Source organism: Herpailurus yagouaroundi, unplaced genomic scaffold (assembly GCF_014898765.1).
Source record: "Herpailurus yagouaroundi ecotype Mexico unplaced genomic scaffold, PumYag 77, whole genome shotgun sequence".
NCBI classification, from domain to species: Eukaryota; Metazoa; Chordata; class Mammalia; order Carnivora; family Felidae; genus Herpailurus; species Herpailurus yagouaroundi.
The window spans coordinates 16,278,936-16,296,307 of NW_024412388.1; the positions used below are offsets into that span (position 1 = coordinate 16,278,936).

Below are 17,372 nucleotides of genomic sequence, written 5' to 3' on the forward strand. Positions count from 1 at the left end.
GAGAGAGAGAGAGAGAGAGAGAGAGAGAGAGAGAGAGAGAGAGAGAGAGAGTGTGTGTGTGTGTGTGTGTGTGTGTGTGTGTGTGTGTGTGTGTGTGTGTGTGTTTGGACAGACATTGGAGACCTGGGGTTGTTGTAGGCATCCACAATGAGTCTCTCTGTCTTTGACACACTTAAGAGGAGACTTGCTATTCTTCTGCAGAGGCCTTAATCTTAGAGTCCCTGTTCCTGATTCTAGTCATGCCATTAGCTTAGTTTTCTTTCTTCTAAAGTTTTGATCACCATGAGATGCCCTTTGACTTCCTTTTTTTTTATAAATTTTTTTTTTTCAACGTTTATTCATTTCTGGGACAGAGAGAGACAGAGCATGAACGGGGGAGGGGCAGAGAGAGAGGGAGACACAGAATCGGAAACAGGCTCCAGGCTCCGAGCCATCAGCCCAGAGCCTGACGCGGGGCTCGAACTCCCGGACCGCGAGATCGTGACCTGGCTGAAGTCGGACGCTTAACCGACTGCGCCACCCAGGCGCCCCGCCTTTGACTTCCTTTAACTGTTCGATTAAATTTAATCTGCTGACTTTTGGTCATTTTGTTCTCAATTAAAAAAAAATTTTTTTTTTAATGTTTATTTATTTTTTTGAGACAGAGAGAGACAGAGCATGAACAGGGGAGGGTCAGAGAGAGGGAGACACAGAATATGAAACAGGCTCCAGGCTCTGAGCTGTCAGCACAGAGCCCGACATGGGGCTCGAACTCACGGACCGCGAGATCATGACCTGAGCCGAAGTCGGCCACTTAACCGACTGAGCCACCCAGGCGCCCCTGTTCTCAGTTTTTTTAATAGCATTCCTATCTCACCTCTGGCTACAATTCTCTAAGTGTGAAACAAAAAGTGACAAAGGAGAACTGTAGTTCTCATACAGAGTCTGTAAACAAAGCTAATGGGTGATGTATAAGGGGCTTGGGAGGTACTGGGGTGCACCTCTTACAGATATATTTAATACCATCTGAGGTTAGAGATAGGGGGACGCCTGGCTAGCTTAGTTGGTGGAGCATGTGACTTGATCTCGGGGTCGTGAGTTCAAGCCTCAGGTTGGGGTAGAGCCTTACTTTAAAAAAAAAAAAGATAAGAGACAGAGCTCTCTCTCTCTCTGTCTCACAGCTTTTATTTCTGTCTCTGTGGTTACAACACTAAATTCTTGTTTATGAGTTCCCCTCACAGTTGTTTTCTCCTGTTTTTTCTTCACATGTTGTACTGTTGTGTATTTTGTTCTATATTTAGCTTTTTTTTACTTAACGTGTTTATATCATATGCTCCTTCCCATGTTGAATAATCCTCACCCCACTGTCATTTCCTTTCTGTGTCAGCATTTAACATTTTACTCTTTATTACAAAGATGCAGGCTTTACTTATTATAGGTAAAAATAATAAAAATAGAGACAAACAAAAGGAGAAAATGAAAAAGCATCTGTATTCAGAGACAGTCACATCTTAGTGTATGTCCTAAGCAGAGCTCTTCCTACATAGTCATTGTATTTATACATAAGGAAAAGGGATACTATTATTTTTTTTCTCCCTCTCTGTACCTTCCTTTTTCTCTTACAACAATATGGTGACATCTCTCAATGTTATACTTGTATGTCATAGTCCTCACGGTGACACAGTAGTCTGTTGTGTGGCAGATCACAGCACAGTTTAGTTTCTCTGTTATGTTTGCGATCCATTTGCAGTATTTTATATTAAGGCCTTTTCCTGGTCAAACATTTTTGTATTTTGACACCCATTCTTCTTTGTCACTTTTTTCCTAATTCAATTTTAGACTTACAGAAAAGTTGCTAGTAGCAAAAACACCTTTACCAGTTTCAGCAGTTCTTAATGATTTGTGACTTTCTCTCCCTCTATGAATAATGTTTTTCTTTCTTTCTTTTTTTTTTTTTTTATGTTTATTTATTTTTGAGAGAGATAGAGCATGAGCGGGAGAGGAGCAGAGAGAAAGGGATACACAGAATCTGAAGCAGGCTCCGGGTTCTGAGCTTTCAGCACAGAACCTGACATGGGACTCAAACTCATGAACCATGAGATCATGACCGAGTGAAGTCGGATGTTTAACCGGCTGAGCCACCCAGGCGCCCCTTGTTTTTATTTCTAAGCCATTTGAGAGTAGGTGGCATACATCATGCCCTTTTGCTTTTCAATGCTTCAGTGTACGTATTTCTTAAGAGCAAGGATATTCTCTTATGGTATACTTACCAAATTCAGGAAATGTAACATTCTATATAACATTTAAAATTTTAATAAACAGTCAATGCCTAATAATGGCCTTATAGCACGTTCTGATCTAGCATCATATATTGCATGTAGTGGTTACTTTCTTTAGTACCCTTTAGTGTGGAACTTTAGCCCTTCACGCCATCAGCATTTTTTAAGGAAACAGGCCGGTTCTTTTATATAATGTTTCTCAGTTTGAGTTTGCCCATTTCCTTACGAGTGGATTCAGAATATGCATTTTTGGTTGGAATACCAAATGAGTAATGTTGTGTCTGTCCTAAAGTATTACTTTTTTGTGAAAAGTAATTTTGATCATTTGGTCAAGGTGTCCAGTTTTTCTACCATATGTTTAGAATTTTTCTTTTTGTAGTTGGTAATTGGTGAGAAGACACTTGAAAACCATGTGAATATTCTGGTCTTATTAAAGAGCCTCTCTCTAGATTTAATAATCATTGACAATTCTTGCCAGAGCTGGTTTTTCCTACGGTGGTTGCAAAGTGGGACCATAAGTGTGTTCCTTGCTGTGGCGGTCTGGCCAGAGGGGAGGCGGCGCACGCAGACGTGACGCGGTGCAGAATCTGGTCCTGAGAGTCGGTCGTCCGCTGGGGGAGAACAGCAGCGTATTGCAGCTGGATGATGAGTTTTTGGTGACACCCTCAGTTCAGACCGACTCTAGGAGTCCTCTTGGCCTTCACCAGTTTCCTGTTTTCCTCTCCTTTCCTTCTGTAGTCCGAAGCTTGGTTCCTAGAAAGGGTTTCAGTATATTTTCTCATCTTCAGTCCTAAACTACACGTAAAATTGTTTCAGACTTGCTATATACCACACCACTGTGGAAAACAAGTGTTCAGGATTTGCTTGCAGTTCTTTTTTTCTTATTCTGATAGCAGACAAAGTTTTCTGTTCAGAAGCTACTTGGATTTGTACCCTGCCCCTCTTTAGTGTGCTTATGTTATCTGGAATTCCTTTGTCAGTTTGATTTGTTTATCTTTACATTACATTTTACATTGTTTTTCCACATCCCCATTTATTTTATTTTTATATACAATGTTTATAATTGTTTTCTTAGGTTCAGTTTTCAAGAAGATCTCTTCACTTTTGAACGTTAATCATTGTAATTCTATTAGTCATTTCAGGCATTACCATGAAAAAGAGAAAGCTTGGGCTTTGATGCTAGATAGAGCAGTTAGCTAGACAGCTGGCAAGTTTCTTGACTGGATCTTAATTACCTTGAAATGTAAAATGTTTAAATTAGTTTCCTCTTAGAGGTTCTGTGAGACTGAATGATAAATAATCAATTTTAAAAAGTGTAGGGGCACCTGGGTGGCTCAGGTGGTTAAGCGTCCGACTTCAGCTCAGGCCGTGATCTCACGGTTCGTGAGTTCGAGCCCCGCGTTGGGTTCTGTGCTGACAGCCCAGAGCCTGGAGCCTGCTTTGGATGCTGTGTCTCTTTCTCTCTCTCTGCCCCTCCCCTGCTCGTGCGGCGCGCACTCTCTCTCTCTCTCTCCCCCTCTCAATAAATGAACATTAAAAAAATACTTAAAAAGTGTATACATATACATGTAAACTCAGGAGCTGTATATTTATGGTTCATACACTTTGTATATTAAAAAAATCAGAATAGTGATTTGGATGTTTTTGGCGCAGAGCTAATATTTTTCTCTTTGTTTAGCAGATGAATAATACTCAGAACAAGTCAGAGTAGTTTGATCTGGTTTAGCTGATTCTGTGTTTTTGTTTTGTTTTGTTTTGTGTTGTTTTTAAATAAACTCCTTTCTAGGTCGCCTGGGTGGCTCAGTCGGTTAAGTGTCTGACTTTTGATTTCGGCTCAGGTCATGATCTCACAGTTCATGAGTTTGAGCGTTGAATCAGGCTCTGCGCTCACAGTGGTGGAGCCTGCTTGGGATTCTGTCTCCCTCTCTCTCTGCCTCTCTCCTGTGTGCATGCGTTCTCTCTCAAAATAAATAAATAAACTTAAAAAAATATATAAACAAACTCCTTTCTTTCATTGAGGCATTTTCTAATATCTGAAAGCTTTCTGCACTTACTGATTAATTACATCAGCAGGAAGACTGTGCTCTCCACAGAGTTTTGTATAGACTTCTCGGTCTCTAGTTTAGTGCCATTACGGAATCTTTGGAGGGCCGTTTTGACTAAAATTTGAGTTTTTAGTAAATTTTGCATTAATATGCAATAGTCTAGATTTTTGGAGATGATATACATAAAATGGTAGGAATCTCAGGTTCCAGGGTGTCCCCATTTATTTTCAGATTTTTTTTTTTTTTCCAGCAGATGTTCTAAAATTATTTAGGAATGGGCCCCATGTCACAGATGAGGCAGGATCATTAAATGTCATTAAATTTTGAATAATCAGTTGGAGAAAAAAATGTTGAGGTTTGAATCTGTAGTGGTGAATACTGTGAAATGTTTAATTTGCTTTCTTGTGTTTATAGTGTCCTGCTGGAGCTCTCTAAAAATGTTGCTTTTGGCAGTAAATTCTTATTTTTCATACCATGAGATTCTTTCAGACTTTCATATAGGTCAGAATCTTCAGTGCAAACCGAGTTAATTTCTCTTGAATTTAAAATTTTAATAGGAGATTCTAAGCAAGAGAAAGATCAGCAATCCGTGTGAGATGTATCCCTGCTTTTTGGCAAGTGTTGGAAATTAAGCAGTGAGCTGGTGTGGTGTTAGAGTAGGTATAATTTAAGACTTGTAGTCAGAACCTGACTTACACATAGAGTGAAATTTTCTTTAAAAAATGTTTTTTTTGATCTTTATTTTTGAGAGAGAGAGAGAGAGAGAGAGAGAGAGGGAGAGAGAGGGGAACAGAGGGAGAGAGAGACACAGAATCCGAAGTAGGCTCCGGGCTCTGAGCTGTCAGCACAGAGTCCGATGCAGGACTTGAACTCACAAACTGCAAGTTCATGACCTGAGCCAGAGTTGGATGCTCAACTGACTGAGCCACCCCAGGCACACCCCAAGAGTGAAATTTTCTTGATCATGTTGTGTATCTTAAAGGATGCTGAATGATAACTTTGTCTCTGTGGAGTGCGTTATAGTTATTTGTGACATACTGAGAGGATACAGGATACATTTTAGCTGGATAAATGATGCTTGGATAGTGAAAGATCTTGCTCATCTTAAGGGATCCTATTCATTGTGTTTCCTTAATTGTAGCACTTGTGGGAGAAATAGAGGTAAGGTAGCCTACTTTTTGTTTATTGGACAGTTTCATTTCTGATTTTTTTTTTTTTTTTTTTGCTCTTGGGGAAGGGAAAAGAAAGATATGTAGCTTTGAAGGCATACCACAAATAAACGGACTGACCAACACTGCTTTGGACCCAGTATTCAAAAAGAATGGGTATATTTGTTACAATCCATCTGCGCAGAAGGTTGGTTACACATAACACATGTAGTGTAGCACATTGGAAATTCATGTAGATGCTCTTATTGGTGCTCAGGAATATAGAGTTGGATCTATATATTTTTTAATGTTTATTTATTTTGAGAGAGAGAGTGTGCATGAGCAGGGGAGGGGCGGAGAGAGAGGGAGAGAGAGAATTCCAAATGGGCTCCCCACTGTCGGCGCAGAGCCACATGTGGGGCTTGATGTCACAAACTGAGATCATGACCTGAGGTGAAATCAAGAGTCAGATGCTTAACTGAGCCACCCAGGCGCACCTTTTTTTTTTTTTTTTAATCCAAACTTACACGGATTGATTGCAGTGGCTGCATGACTAAAAACGAAGCCGTTTTTAGTCTTTGCTAGACTTAATTTTTTTGAAATATATTCATTCCATTTGAATAGGGAATAGAGCTAAGGAAAGGTGTATGAATAGCTGTATTTTTTTGTTTATTTATTTTTTAATGTTTATTTTTGACACAGAGAGAGACAGAGCATGAGCGGGGGAGGGGCAGAGAGCGAGGGAGACACAGAATCGGAAACAGGCTCCAGGCTCCGAGCTGTCAGCACAGAGCGCGACGCGGGGCTCGAACTCACGGACCGTGAGATCATGACCTGAGCTGAAGTTGAATGCTTAACTGACCGAGCCACCCAGGCGCCCCTGTACTTTTTTTTTTTTTTTTAAACAAGACTTGGCTAATTGTTTTGTCTTATTTTTTAAATTTATTTTTTGTTTTGTTGTTTTATTGGAGTTTTGATATGCGATGTGTCAAAGCTCCAGCCAGTGTTAAAGCTCAGGCAGTTTAGATAGAATTAAGGAGTTTGCTGATTTTGTTTTAAGCCCATTCTTTTCTTTTTAAAGCGTTTCCATGTCTGTAATTTTATATCATACATTGTAATTTAAGAAGTGAAAATTACACTTCTAAGTGCATACCTTTAAAGCCTTTGCTTCTGACCCTAGCAAATTGTTAGTCAGTATTCAGTAAATATTAGACATGCTAATGGTGATTTTATTTATTTGTAACCTCCTCCCTTTTCCCTTTTTGCTTAAGCTTCATTTAATCTCTGTATTGTCCTGAAGATACCTTTATTGTCTACTCACAGTGTATTGCTTTCTCAAGTGGCAATAGCAGTAATATCTTTAATTATTATGTTTTAGCTACCCTAAATTCTTGTCTTCTCTCTTAATGCTGGCAAAAAAAAAAACAGTTTTTACTGGCATAGAGAATATTTAACTTCCTTCCCCCCTCCCTCCCCTTAAAAATGTTTTTATTGTGGTAAAATATCCATAATATAGAATTTATTGTTTTAACCATTTTTAAGTTCATTGGCCACTAAGTACTTAAATGTTCTTTTAATACACAGGATTGCTGGGGCACCTGGGTGGCCCAGTCGGTTAAGTGTTTTGATTTCAGCTTAGGTCATGACCTCATGGCTTGAGGGTTCGAGCCCCGTGTGCCCCTGTGCTGGCAGTTCAGAGCCTGGAGCCTGCTTCGGATTCTGTGTCTCCCTCTCTCTCTGCCCCTCCCCTGCTCATGCACTCATTCTCTGTCTCTCTCTCAAAAATAAATAAACGTTAAAAAAAAATTAAAACAACAACAACACAGGATTGCTATAGCTCATTTTAAAATTTATTTATTTACTTATTTATTTTTGAGAGACAGAGAGAGAGACAGCAAGACAGCATGTGAACAGGGAAGGAGCAGAGAGAGAGAGAGAGAGAGACAGACACAGAATGCGAAGCAGGCTCCAGGCTCCAAGCTGTCAGTACAGAGCCTGATGCGGGGCTCAAACTCACGAACTGTGAGATCATGACCTGAGCCGAAGTGGGACGCTTAACCCACTGAGCCACCCAGATGCCCCTGCTGTAGCTCATTTTAGAAATTGGAATATTAAACCCAGTCTGGCAACTCCTCCCCTCCCTTCAGTTTTGGAAATGTGTATAGGTGTTTTTAAAAACTTTTTATCTAGAAATAATTTTTAAGCCTGCAGAACAGTTGTATAAATAGTACCAGGAGCCTCCTTTAACCAGATTTACAATTAGCTTTTTGCCCTATTTGCTTTATTATTCTCTTTCAATGTAGTATGCACATGAATTGTTTTTCCCTGAATTTTTTGAGAGTAAGTTGCATACACATAGCCATTTAGTCTTGAATAAGTATGTACTTCCTAAGAACGGAGATATTCTTGTATAATAGTAAATAGCTCCTGGAAATTTAACATTGATACAGTACTTGAATCCAACATCTATCTGTATTCCAACTTTGTTAGTTGAGCTGAGTCCAGTGTTTTTTGCTTTCAGTAATGGATCATGTATTGCATTTAGTTGTCATGTCTTTTTCGTTTCTTAATTTGGATCAGTTCTTCAGCCTTTTTGGTCTTTAATGGCATTATTTTTATAGAATACAGGCCCATCCCTCTCTCTCCTCCCCTTATAAAATGTTCCTCACTTTTGAGTTTGGTCTGTGTTTCCTCATGATTAGGTTCAGATTATGCAGTTTTGGTTGGAATAGTCCATTCGTGATGTGTCTTTCTCAGGATCTACATCTAGGGGCACATAGTGTTCATCTGCTACTCATTGGTGTTGGTAATTTTAATGACTCAGTCAAGGTGATGTCCAGTTTCTTCACAAGATAGTTCTCTTTTTCCCCTTGCAGTTTATCAGCAGTGATTAAGACCATAAAAATACTCTCTTTTCAACTGGATTTTTCTCATGTAGATTTTGCCTTCACTGATTCTTGCTGAGTTACTTTTCTGGGTGTTCTCAGTTTCACATGATGGTCTTACACGTTAACTAAGCCTGTGAGCGTGCTTTGGTAATCATGATTGACAGTGAATTTTGTCTTCTGGGTTTCACTGAGATTTTTGTTTCCTTTGATGGTTTCACTGTGATTCTTTTTCTTTTTTTTTAAGTTTATTCATTTCGAGAGAGAGAGAGAGAGAGAGGGAGAGAGAGAATCCCAAGTAGGCTCTGCACTGTCAGCACGGAGCCTGACACAGGGCTTGAACCCACAAAACATGAGATCATGCCCAGAGCTGAAACCAAGAGTTGGACGCTTAACCGACTGAGCCACCCAGGCGCCCCTCAATGTGATTATTTCTTAACCAGATTTGAGTAGGATTGATTTTAACCATTCCTGTAGCAACAGTTTTTTTTTTTATTTTTTTATTACATCGTTGTTGGGTTGCTAATGGACTCATAGACTGAAAACTACAGATTGGTAATAAACACACCTAATGTATAATGAATTCATTGTTGTTCTCAGGGCTTGAAATATTAAATAGAATTAGCTGAGTAAGAATGTTCACCAAATATTATTTTACAAAAACCATACATTTTATTAGATCAGTAAGTTGCTTTCTCAGTAATGGTCAGTGTACTGTTAGCCACATGCTTAATCTTTTGACCGACTTGTGATTTTGAAATTATGAGGACACCAAGATTCAGTTGCTGACTTCTCCAATTTCCCCCACCCAGGGCAAGAGGATTATGACAGATTACGACCGCTGAGTTATCCACAAACAGATGTATTTCTAGTCTGTTTTTCAGTGGTCTCTCCATCCTCATTTGAAAATGTGAAGGAGAAGGTGAGTTGGTCAGATTTTCTTGCCCTGAAAAAGGTGGTCACAGAGCTTCTGTTGAGTTGTCCTGAATAGCTTTACAGGCTTGTGGATTAATGCAGGTGTATTTTTTAAAATACCTTTCCTCTAGTGGGTGCCTGAGATAACTCACCACTGTCCAAAGACTCCTTTCTTGCTTGTTGGGACCCAAATTGATCTCCGAGATGACCCCTCTACGATTGAGAAACTTGCCAAGAACAAACAGAAGCCTATCACTCCAGAGACTGCTGAAAAGCTGGCCCGTGACCTGAAGGCGGTCAAGTATGTGGAGTGTTCTGCACTCACACAGGTGAGGACTGTGCCATCCCCATGTTTGTGTACAGTTGGGTCGTTTCTGAGCATTAGGATTTGGGGGTTATTTTTAACAGTGGTCTGTGGTGCTTACGAAAGCTGCCCAGGTCCCATTAGGACCAGCTTCCCAGTGCATGTTCTTTTGCTAGAGGTTCTGTGTTTATGGAGAGAAGTGTTAATCTCTCAGTGAAACTCTTGTGTTGGTGAGCTTCCATACTGTACTGAATCATTTGTAGTGGTCAGGGATTGTGTTAAAAAAAACAATTTTATGGGAAAGTTTCAGGTTAGCACAGGCTTACAAGAGAGGATATGAATGATTTTTCCCCCCAGACACTTAAATTTTTATCTAAATGTATTTGATCTTTTCTCATCAATTCTGACCATTGACGCTACAGTTTCTGGGGTAATTCAACTGACATAGGGAATTAATCATAATAATTGAGACTTTCATGTCAGAGAAAGCTGCCTTGGCTATTTTTCAAGCATGTGTTGTAGGGAGTCTGTGCCTTTTTTTAGTTTATTTATTGATTTTGAGAGAGAGAGAAAGAACAAGTGGGGAAGAGGCAGAGAGAGAAGGAGAGAGAGAGAGAATTCCTAGCAGGCTCTGTGCCGCAAGCACAGAGCCTGATGAGGGGCTCCATCCTGCGAACCGTGAGATCGTGACCTGAGTCGAGACCAAGAGCCAAACACTTAACCAACTGAGCCACCCAGGCGCCCTAGTTGTTCTTAGATTTTTAGAGACATTCCTTCCTCATGTGGTCCTCTTGGTCCCTCTGCTGTCCCTGTCTGAATAATTTAACCGGAGCTACTCTCCTAGTTTGATGGGATGCATCAGATTCTGAGGGTGGGGAGTGGTGCTAGAATATTTAGAGTGAGAGTTGCAACTGGCCTGTGCGCTTTCGCCTTCTCCACCTTCGAGGTGTGCCTGACCAGCCGTCCCTTCTGAGTACTGTTCTGGAGGCAGAGGGAGAGGTTCCGGAGATAGCACAGAACTCTTAAATTCTGGTGGTGCTGGTGCTTTGACATCGGAACAGGGGGCAGATGTGTCTCATTAAAATAGGGCAGGGCTGGGGCGCCTGGGTGGCGCAGTCGGTTAAGCGTCCAACTTCGGCCAGGTCACGATCTCGCGGTCCGTGAGTTCGAGCCCCGCGTCGGGCTCTGGGCTGATGGCTCGGAGCCTGGAGCCTGTTTCCAATTCTGTGTCTCCCTCTCTCTCTGCCCCTCCCCCGTTCATGCTGTGTCTCTCTCTGTCCCAAAAATAAATAAACGTTGAAAAAAATAAATAAATAAAAAAAATAAAAAAATAAAATAGGGCAGGGCTGAAGAGGTTTATTGTAATTACGTTAAGTCCAGTTACGTTTATCATGCTTACATTTGTAGGTGATTGCACTTTCTGTCAAGTTTTTAAAAAAGCACTCTGTAACTGAGGCAAATGACCTATAGAATTGCTTATTATGCATGTACTTAGGCATTTAGTATGGATGGCCTGGACATAATTTAATAATCTCCAATTCAGTGCTAGTTTGGATATTTAAAGATAAAATTGTTACGCTTAGCTGGATGTTCCACAGGATAGTTTCAAGGTCAAAAATCATTCTCCCAAACCCAGTTTTTGTTGGCGGTTCAGTTCTTTTAAAGTCAGAAGATTTTACCTTCCCTCACACATGTAGCACCGACTGAAATTTAAAAAACAAAAAAAGCCTGATGCTTCTGTGTTTTGATACCATCAGAAAAGTGTGTGTGTGTGTGTGTGTGTGTGTGTGTGTGTGTGTGTGTGTGTTGGGCAAGGATCTATGTGGAACATGTGTGTCAGGTTATAACTAACTCTATATGCATCATTTGCATACCCCTGTTCTCTAAATATGGGTTGCTTTTGGGGAGAAATGGAGGTAAATAGACCATGTGGACTCCACTCTAGGTCACTGGTGAAGTTTATTTTAAAGAATTGGATGCTTGCATCTAAGATTTTTTACACTATGAACAAGTTTATATAATAAGTCTGCAGACAGTAGGAATTTGAAAAGGCCTTAGCAACTCCATTTTTCTTACCAGATTTTGAAGATTGGAGAAGTCAAAAGAGAAGATAGAAAATGGGGTGTCTGGTTGTGTTTGGGAGATAAGAGCTCAGGACTCCAGATTCTATTTGTTGGTTCCTCTAAGACTGACCGCTTCATGTAATCAGATAGTGGGTAGAGCAAAAATTAGTTTTGTTTTGTAGGGGGTTAGTTGATGTTGTCAATAAGCAAGAAAGGATTTGCTTTTTGGGAAGGGGTGCCCTAGTTTCTCATGGATGTCCTCCTCTTTTCTCCCTTATAAAATGCATTGCCCTTTCTACCCTCCCTGTTTCCTTTTGTATGTGACCGTCAGAGTTTGCTCTGAGACATGTAGAAAGAATTTCATAGGAACTTTACTTTTGTTGACTGTGCCTACTTTGTCAAAGACCTGGAAGAACACTTTTAAACCTCTTTGCTTCTTTTTAAGTACTTCATGTTCTCATTCTTTTTTTGTACCTCATGGAGTGTGTGGGTGCCAGTCCTCTGGGATGCCTAGGGTGGGGTGGAAATACCTGGGGTAGGCTGGGGCTGGCACTCGTTATTGGAGCTGTGTTCCGGGGTTTGGAGAAATTTTTATTTGGGATCGAACCGACTTAAAGAACACGTGAAACCTCTTTGGGTGGTAAACCTGTGGCTTCAGATTTAGGTGAGTTTAGGTGAGTCTAGACCTGGGCCCAAGGTACCAACCATTGCTGCTGAGTCACACTGTCACGTTGGAGTTCTGCCTGAGGTGTAAGTGTATTTCTGCGTCTTAATCCCTGTATATCTGAGAGTGTTCTTTGTTTTCACTCCATGCTTTATGCTCTGATACCCATGCAGACATCTTAAAGCATTGGACTGCTTGCTGAAACTCATTCTAGACCCCGTTCTTTGTTTTCCTATGACTTGGGTGGTGGTTACTTGCTCTAATAACATTACTGAATAACTGAGGTGTATGCTGTTTCTAGAGTCTGTTCTTTAAATTTCTCCCAGTTGGTCCTGTTGAACAATTAAATACGCTCTTTCTGAATGCCTGAACCTTACTGTTCTGGGAAACCGATTTACTCTGAAATCCTGATTAATCCCATCCAGATAAGTCATTGAATCTAGAAACATGTAGCATGCCTGTGCGTCTGCCGTTCGTGTCCTTCAGTTATTCAGGGGCTGAATTCACAGAAGCCTGAAACCGTATTAGATTTGGTTCCAGAATGTGTGTGTCCTTCTTCTCATTGGAAATACTGGGGAATTCTACAAGGCTTACTTATCCAGTGCGCCCCGTCTTTTGTTTACATATGCGTTTTTCTCTCCTGGCGGTTTCATTAACACGTTGTAAGATTCGATTTCAAAGCCTGATTGTTTTAGAAGTCAACATCTAACATTTCCATAAAAATTGCTTTCTTGCTTGGTTAACCTTTTTTAAAATGTAAGGAGTTCCCATTAGGTACCTACTCTCCTATTAATGGGCTTAAGGTTTAGCTTCGTGGCAGTTATTTTTCTCAAGGCGCATCGCTTCTGTGAATTCAGCCCACTTAATCCGGACTGCTGTTGTATCTGCTAGTCTTTCTAATCCTCTAACCTGGCTGCTATTCTCTCTCCTCCCCTCTGTCTTGTAGAGAGGTCTGAAGAATGTGTTTGATGAGGCTATCCTAGCTGCCCTCGAGCCTCCGGAAACTCAACCCAAAAGGAAGTGCTGTATATTCTAAACTGTTTTCTCCTTCCCCTCTTTGCTGCTGCTTCCTGTCCCACTACTGTAGAAAGAGCATTTAAAAGCAAAGGAATAAAACCATCCTGTTTGAAAGCCTCTGCGTCTTTGTACTCACCACCTGAGAGCAACCTCTGTATTAGTTTTTGATCAAGAATGCAATATCTTATAGAATATTTTTTGTGATTAGTAGTCAAGTTGGACTTGCTTAACTTTCTGCTTCTTGAGTTGCCTGATGCTTAGAGCTTTTTGGTTTGGAATACTATTGCAAAAGGGAACTTGGTCTGGCATTAAGAATGTTCTCTTGGAAAAAATAAGAAGAGTTTCAACACTTCTTAGTTCTAGATGGAGAAAATAACACAAACATCATTTTACTCTTATGATCAATTGTAACTGTACTTGCATGACAAACTATGGAAAAAGGGTGGCCTACTAGTAGAGTGTAACGGGGAAGGGAGGATTCTCGTCTGGTTTTCCTTTGTGCAGTGAAACTTTGTGTTGCTATCGCTTTGGCTGTCTGTGCTGTAGTGGAGTATTTGTCAGTCTGGGGTGGGAAAGGTATTAATGTATCTGCTACTGCTTTATGAAACATTTGTTACACTATCTTTTAAGAATAGCATCCATTTTAACAGTTGACTTAAGGTTTGTTAATGTTGAGATGTAAAGCTGCCACCTTTATATTTTCCTGCTTCTGATTTTATTGTTGTGAGGGAAACATACAATTGTGGTTGCCTTCAAATTTTGAAATTAAAAATATACAATTGTTTGTATAAATGCCTGATGAAGCTTTATTCCTGTTGCACCGACTGGTTCTAGTTTTACATATGTATCAGGTGCCCGCATTTTGCTTCCTTAGCCCCCTGGCTCTGTCCGATTGGTGGGATACAGGGAGTTCAGAGTGAATGTCTTTGACGCAGCCGCAGTAGCCGCTCTCCCTCCATCCCTGCCTGCGCCCTCCATGTAACAAGGATGCCGCTGCCCACTGCCCACTGCCAGCCCTCGCGGTCCTGGTCCATGCTCCGCTGTTTCATTGGGATGCAGAGCTGCTTCACTCGTGTTTATGTGAAATGTTGTAGCGGCACATTACACAGCTCACATTGAATGAGCAAATGACACATGTGGCTTGTTTGCTTCTCGTGACATACATTGGTCTGCAGAAAGCTTTCCCAAAGGACCACTGTCTCATTCATGAATATCTGCTCCTCTGCTCCTGAATTGCTGGATCCTTCCAGTGTCCTGCCTGGACAAAACTTGGTGAAGTGGGGGGGTTGTGTGGAGATTCAGGGTTGTTTTTAACGTTTCGTTCTTTGCCAACTCTCAGGGCTTTGAATGTTTGTAATTTGATCTTTGGCTTCAGTATACTGAAAATCAGACTGCCCCTTTTTTTTCTTTCTGCCCCTTTTCAGAAAGGCCTAAAGAATGTATTTGACGAAGCGATATTGGCTGCCCTGGAGCCTCCAGAACCGAAGAAGACCCGCAGGTGTGTGCTGCTATGAACGTCTCCAGAGCCCTTTCCGCACAGCTGGTGTCAGCGTCGTACTAAAAGCAATGTTAAATCAAACTAAAGATTGAAAATTAAAATTCGTTTTTGCAATAATGACAAATGCCCTGCACCTACCCACATGCACTCGTGTGAGACAAGGCCCGTAGGTATGGTCCCCGTCCCCCTCTCAGTACTAGTTAATTTGAGTAATTGTGTATTGTCAGAAAAGCGGTTAGTACTAGTTTTTGTTCTGTCGTTTCAAAAAAAAAAAAAAAAAATTTTTTTTTTTGTTTGTTTTTGTTTTTGTTTAAAAGCAAGGCATGCTTGTGATGACTCTGTAACAGACTAATTTGGGCTGTTGAAGCTGCTCCCGGGCTCCATCCACTCTGGAGAATAATCCGGGACATTTAGGGGTTTTGTTTTTGTTTTTGTTTGGTTTCGCTCTCCTCCTCTCCTGGGGGGGGGGGAGTGTGTGTGGGGTTTGTTTTTATTTAGTCATGTTTTTTAAATTCAGTAACCATTGGACAGCCCTTAAGGGGAGGAGGATGGATTGACTCCACATTCCACTTCCTAGATCTAGTTTAGAACACTTGTCCCCCACCTGGTGCTCTTAGGAAGGAGTATAGTAAATGCCTCATTTAATAACATACTCCTTTTTGAAAGTTGCCTTTCTCTCCACCCTTGAGTAGGTCTAGTACTTGATGAAACTCATGAAAGCGGGTGGAACCTGTCTTGCCCCTCCTCTTTTCTAGGATGCACTCTATATGTGACTGTGACTTTCAAGGAAATTTGTTTGCCATTTGCTGATTTTTTTTTTTTTGAAGTTAATTTCTAACTTCGTTCACTGATAAATGAAGAAAAGTATTGCACCTTTTGAAATACACCAAATGGATTGAGTACCTAATTAAAAAGCGTTTTTTTTCCCTGTCAGTCATTGTCTTACATGCTCAGCGTAGATGTCCAGCTTAATAGCGTATGATACGGTGTTCCTAGAACACAGCCGGAGACCTGGTAGATCGAGGAAGTGTGAGGGGTGGTGCTAGAAGACAGATGTCTGTGGAATGATGCACATCCTCTTTCAAGTTGGAGGATGGAGACAGACCTGCTTCATGAAGAAGCTGGGGGTGCGGGTGGGGGTGGGGAGGACATTTAACAACGTGGGGACCAGTCAGGGGAATCCCCTTATTTCTGTTTCGCATACGAGGAACCCTAGAGTAGCTAGTTAAGGCTCTCTAGTTTAGTAAAAAAAAAAAAAAAATCATGGAGTCTTTTGAAGACTCTTCATAAGTGTTAATGGGGATTTTATCTGCTTATTTTGGTTGCAGTTCCCAATTTTTAAAAATGTTTAGGTAATCTTCTCCGCCTTCCCCAAATCCTAATTCTTGTAGATTCATTAGTGTCGAACCAATGCTTTCACATGTCTCAATTCTTTGTACATGCGTTCTTTTCAGATGTATTAAACAAACAAAAAACCCTTCACAAGCCAGCCTGGGGGTTGTTCTTTTCCCTCCGCCTCTTTTTAGATACTTAGGAGCGGGAACTGGACTCTTAGTAACATCAGTTTCTAACAAATTATGGGATGAGATTTTAAAGTTTTATTTATTGATTTTTATGTACTTTTTAAAATTTCCTTTCTGGCCTTCAGGTCGGTGCCTTCTACCCTGAGTTTGGCAGGTGCCCTGCAGACTCCTTCTCTTTAAAACCAAGTGGGTGCATAGCGGTCCTTAGCGAGGGTGACGCTCAGGAAGCCCACCGCTCGTGTTGTCGGGAGGGAATGGCAGCACACCTGTCTCTCATCCATCGGTTAATTGGGAAGCAGCCAGTTTTCTTCCCAAGTTTTCCGTTTTAGTGCTTTTCAGACCTTGTTAACTTACTGGAGTGCACCTTGAGCAGTGAGTATTTAAAAGCCTTCCGTGTATTTCTAGAATGCGGCCGAGTTGGAGAACCCATTGCTCCTAGATTGTTACCCAAATTGCTTCCATCAGATTCCAGATTCTGTACTGTGAATCTTTTTTTTCTTTTTTTAATTTTTAATGTTTATTTTTGAGAGAGAGAGACAGAGACAGAGAGAGACAGTGCAAGTGAGGGAGGGGCAGAGAGAGAGGGAGACACAGAATCCGAAGCAGGCTCCAGGCTCTGAGCTGTCAGCACAGGGCCCGGCATGGGGCTCAAACTCAAGAACTGTGAGATCACGACCACGACCTGAGCCAAAGTCGGACGCTCAACCGACTGAGCCACCCAGGCGCCCCTGTACTGTGAATCTTAACATGGGACACATTTTCTTTAAGTGATAGGAATGATTCATTACTTTAAGGGCGTTCTGCTGAACTGTATGAGAATCTTCGAAACTAAGAGCTGTTAGTAAAGTGTAACCTCGTTTTGGTAGTCTTCTGAGTGAAGTCATGTTTGGCTTGATTCCATGCTCTTCTGGAGCTAGGCTGGGTGGGTTGGCTGGGAAGGGCTAGGAAGAGGCAGGTCTAAGCTTTACTGTTTTAACCAACGTGTCGTACTTATTCCATGTCGACCATGCTAGGGAGAGGTACCTGGATCGTGCTCTGAGACCCTAGGGAGC

General features: G+C 41.2%; 1 protein-coding gene across 2 annotated transcripts in view; it reads left to right on the forward strand.

The window, feature by feature from the left end:
* Positions 1 to 16,286, forward strand: part of CDC42 (cell division cycle 42) — a 57,839-nt gene extending 41,553 nt beyond the window's left edge. The window contains exons 4-6 of one of the 2 annotated variants that reach the window (XM_040464300.1): positions 9,149 to 9,258; positions 9,383 to 9,580; positions 13,229 to 14,091. In XM_040464300.1, coding sequence (XP_040320234.1) covers positions 9,149 to 9,258; positions 9,383 to 9,580; positions 13,229 to 13,318 — 398 coding nt within the window. In that variant the 3' untranslated portion in view covers positions 13,319 to 14,091. Of the gene's footprint in view, positions 1 to 9,148; positions 9,259 to 9,382; positions 9,581 to 13,228; positions 14,092 to 14,723 lie in introns of those variants that run through there. The other variant, XM_040464291.1, reaches the window with a different exon arrangement.
* The last annotated feature ends 1,086 nt before the right edge of the window (positions 16,287 to 17,372 follow it).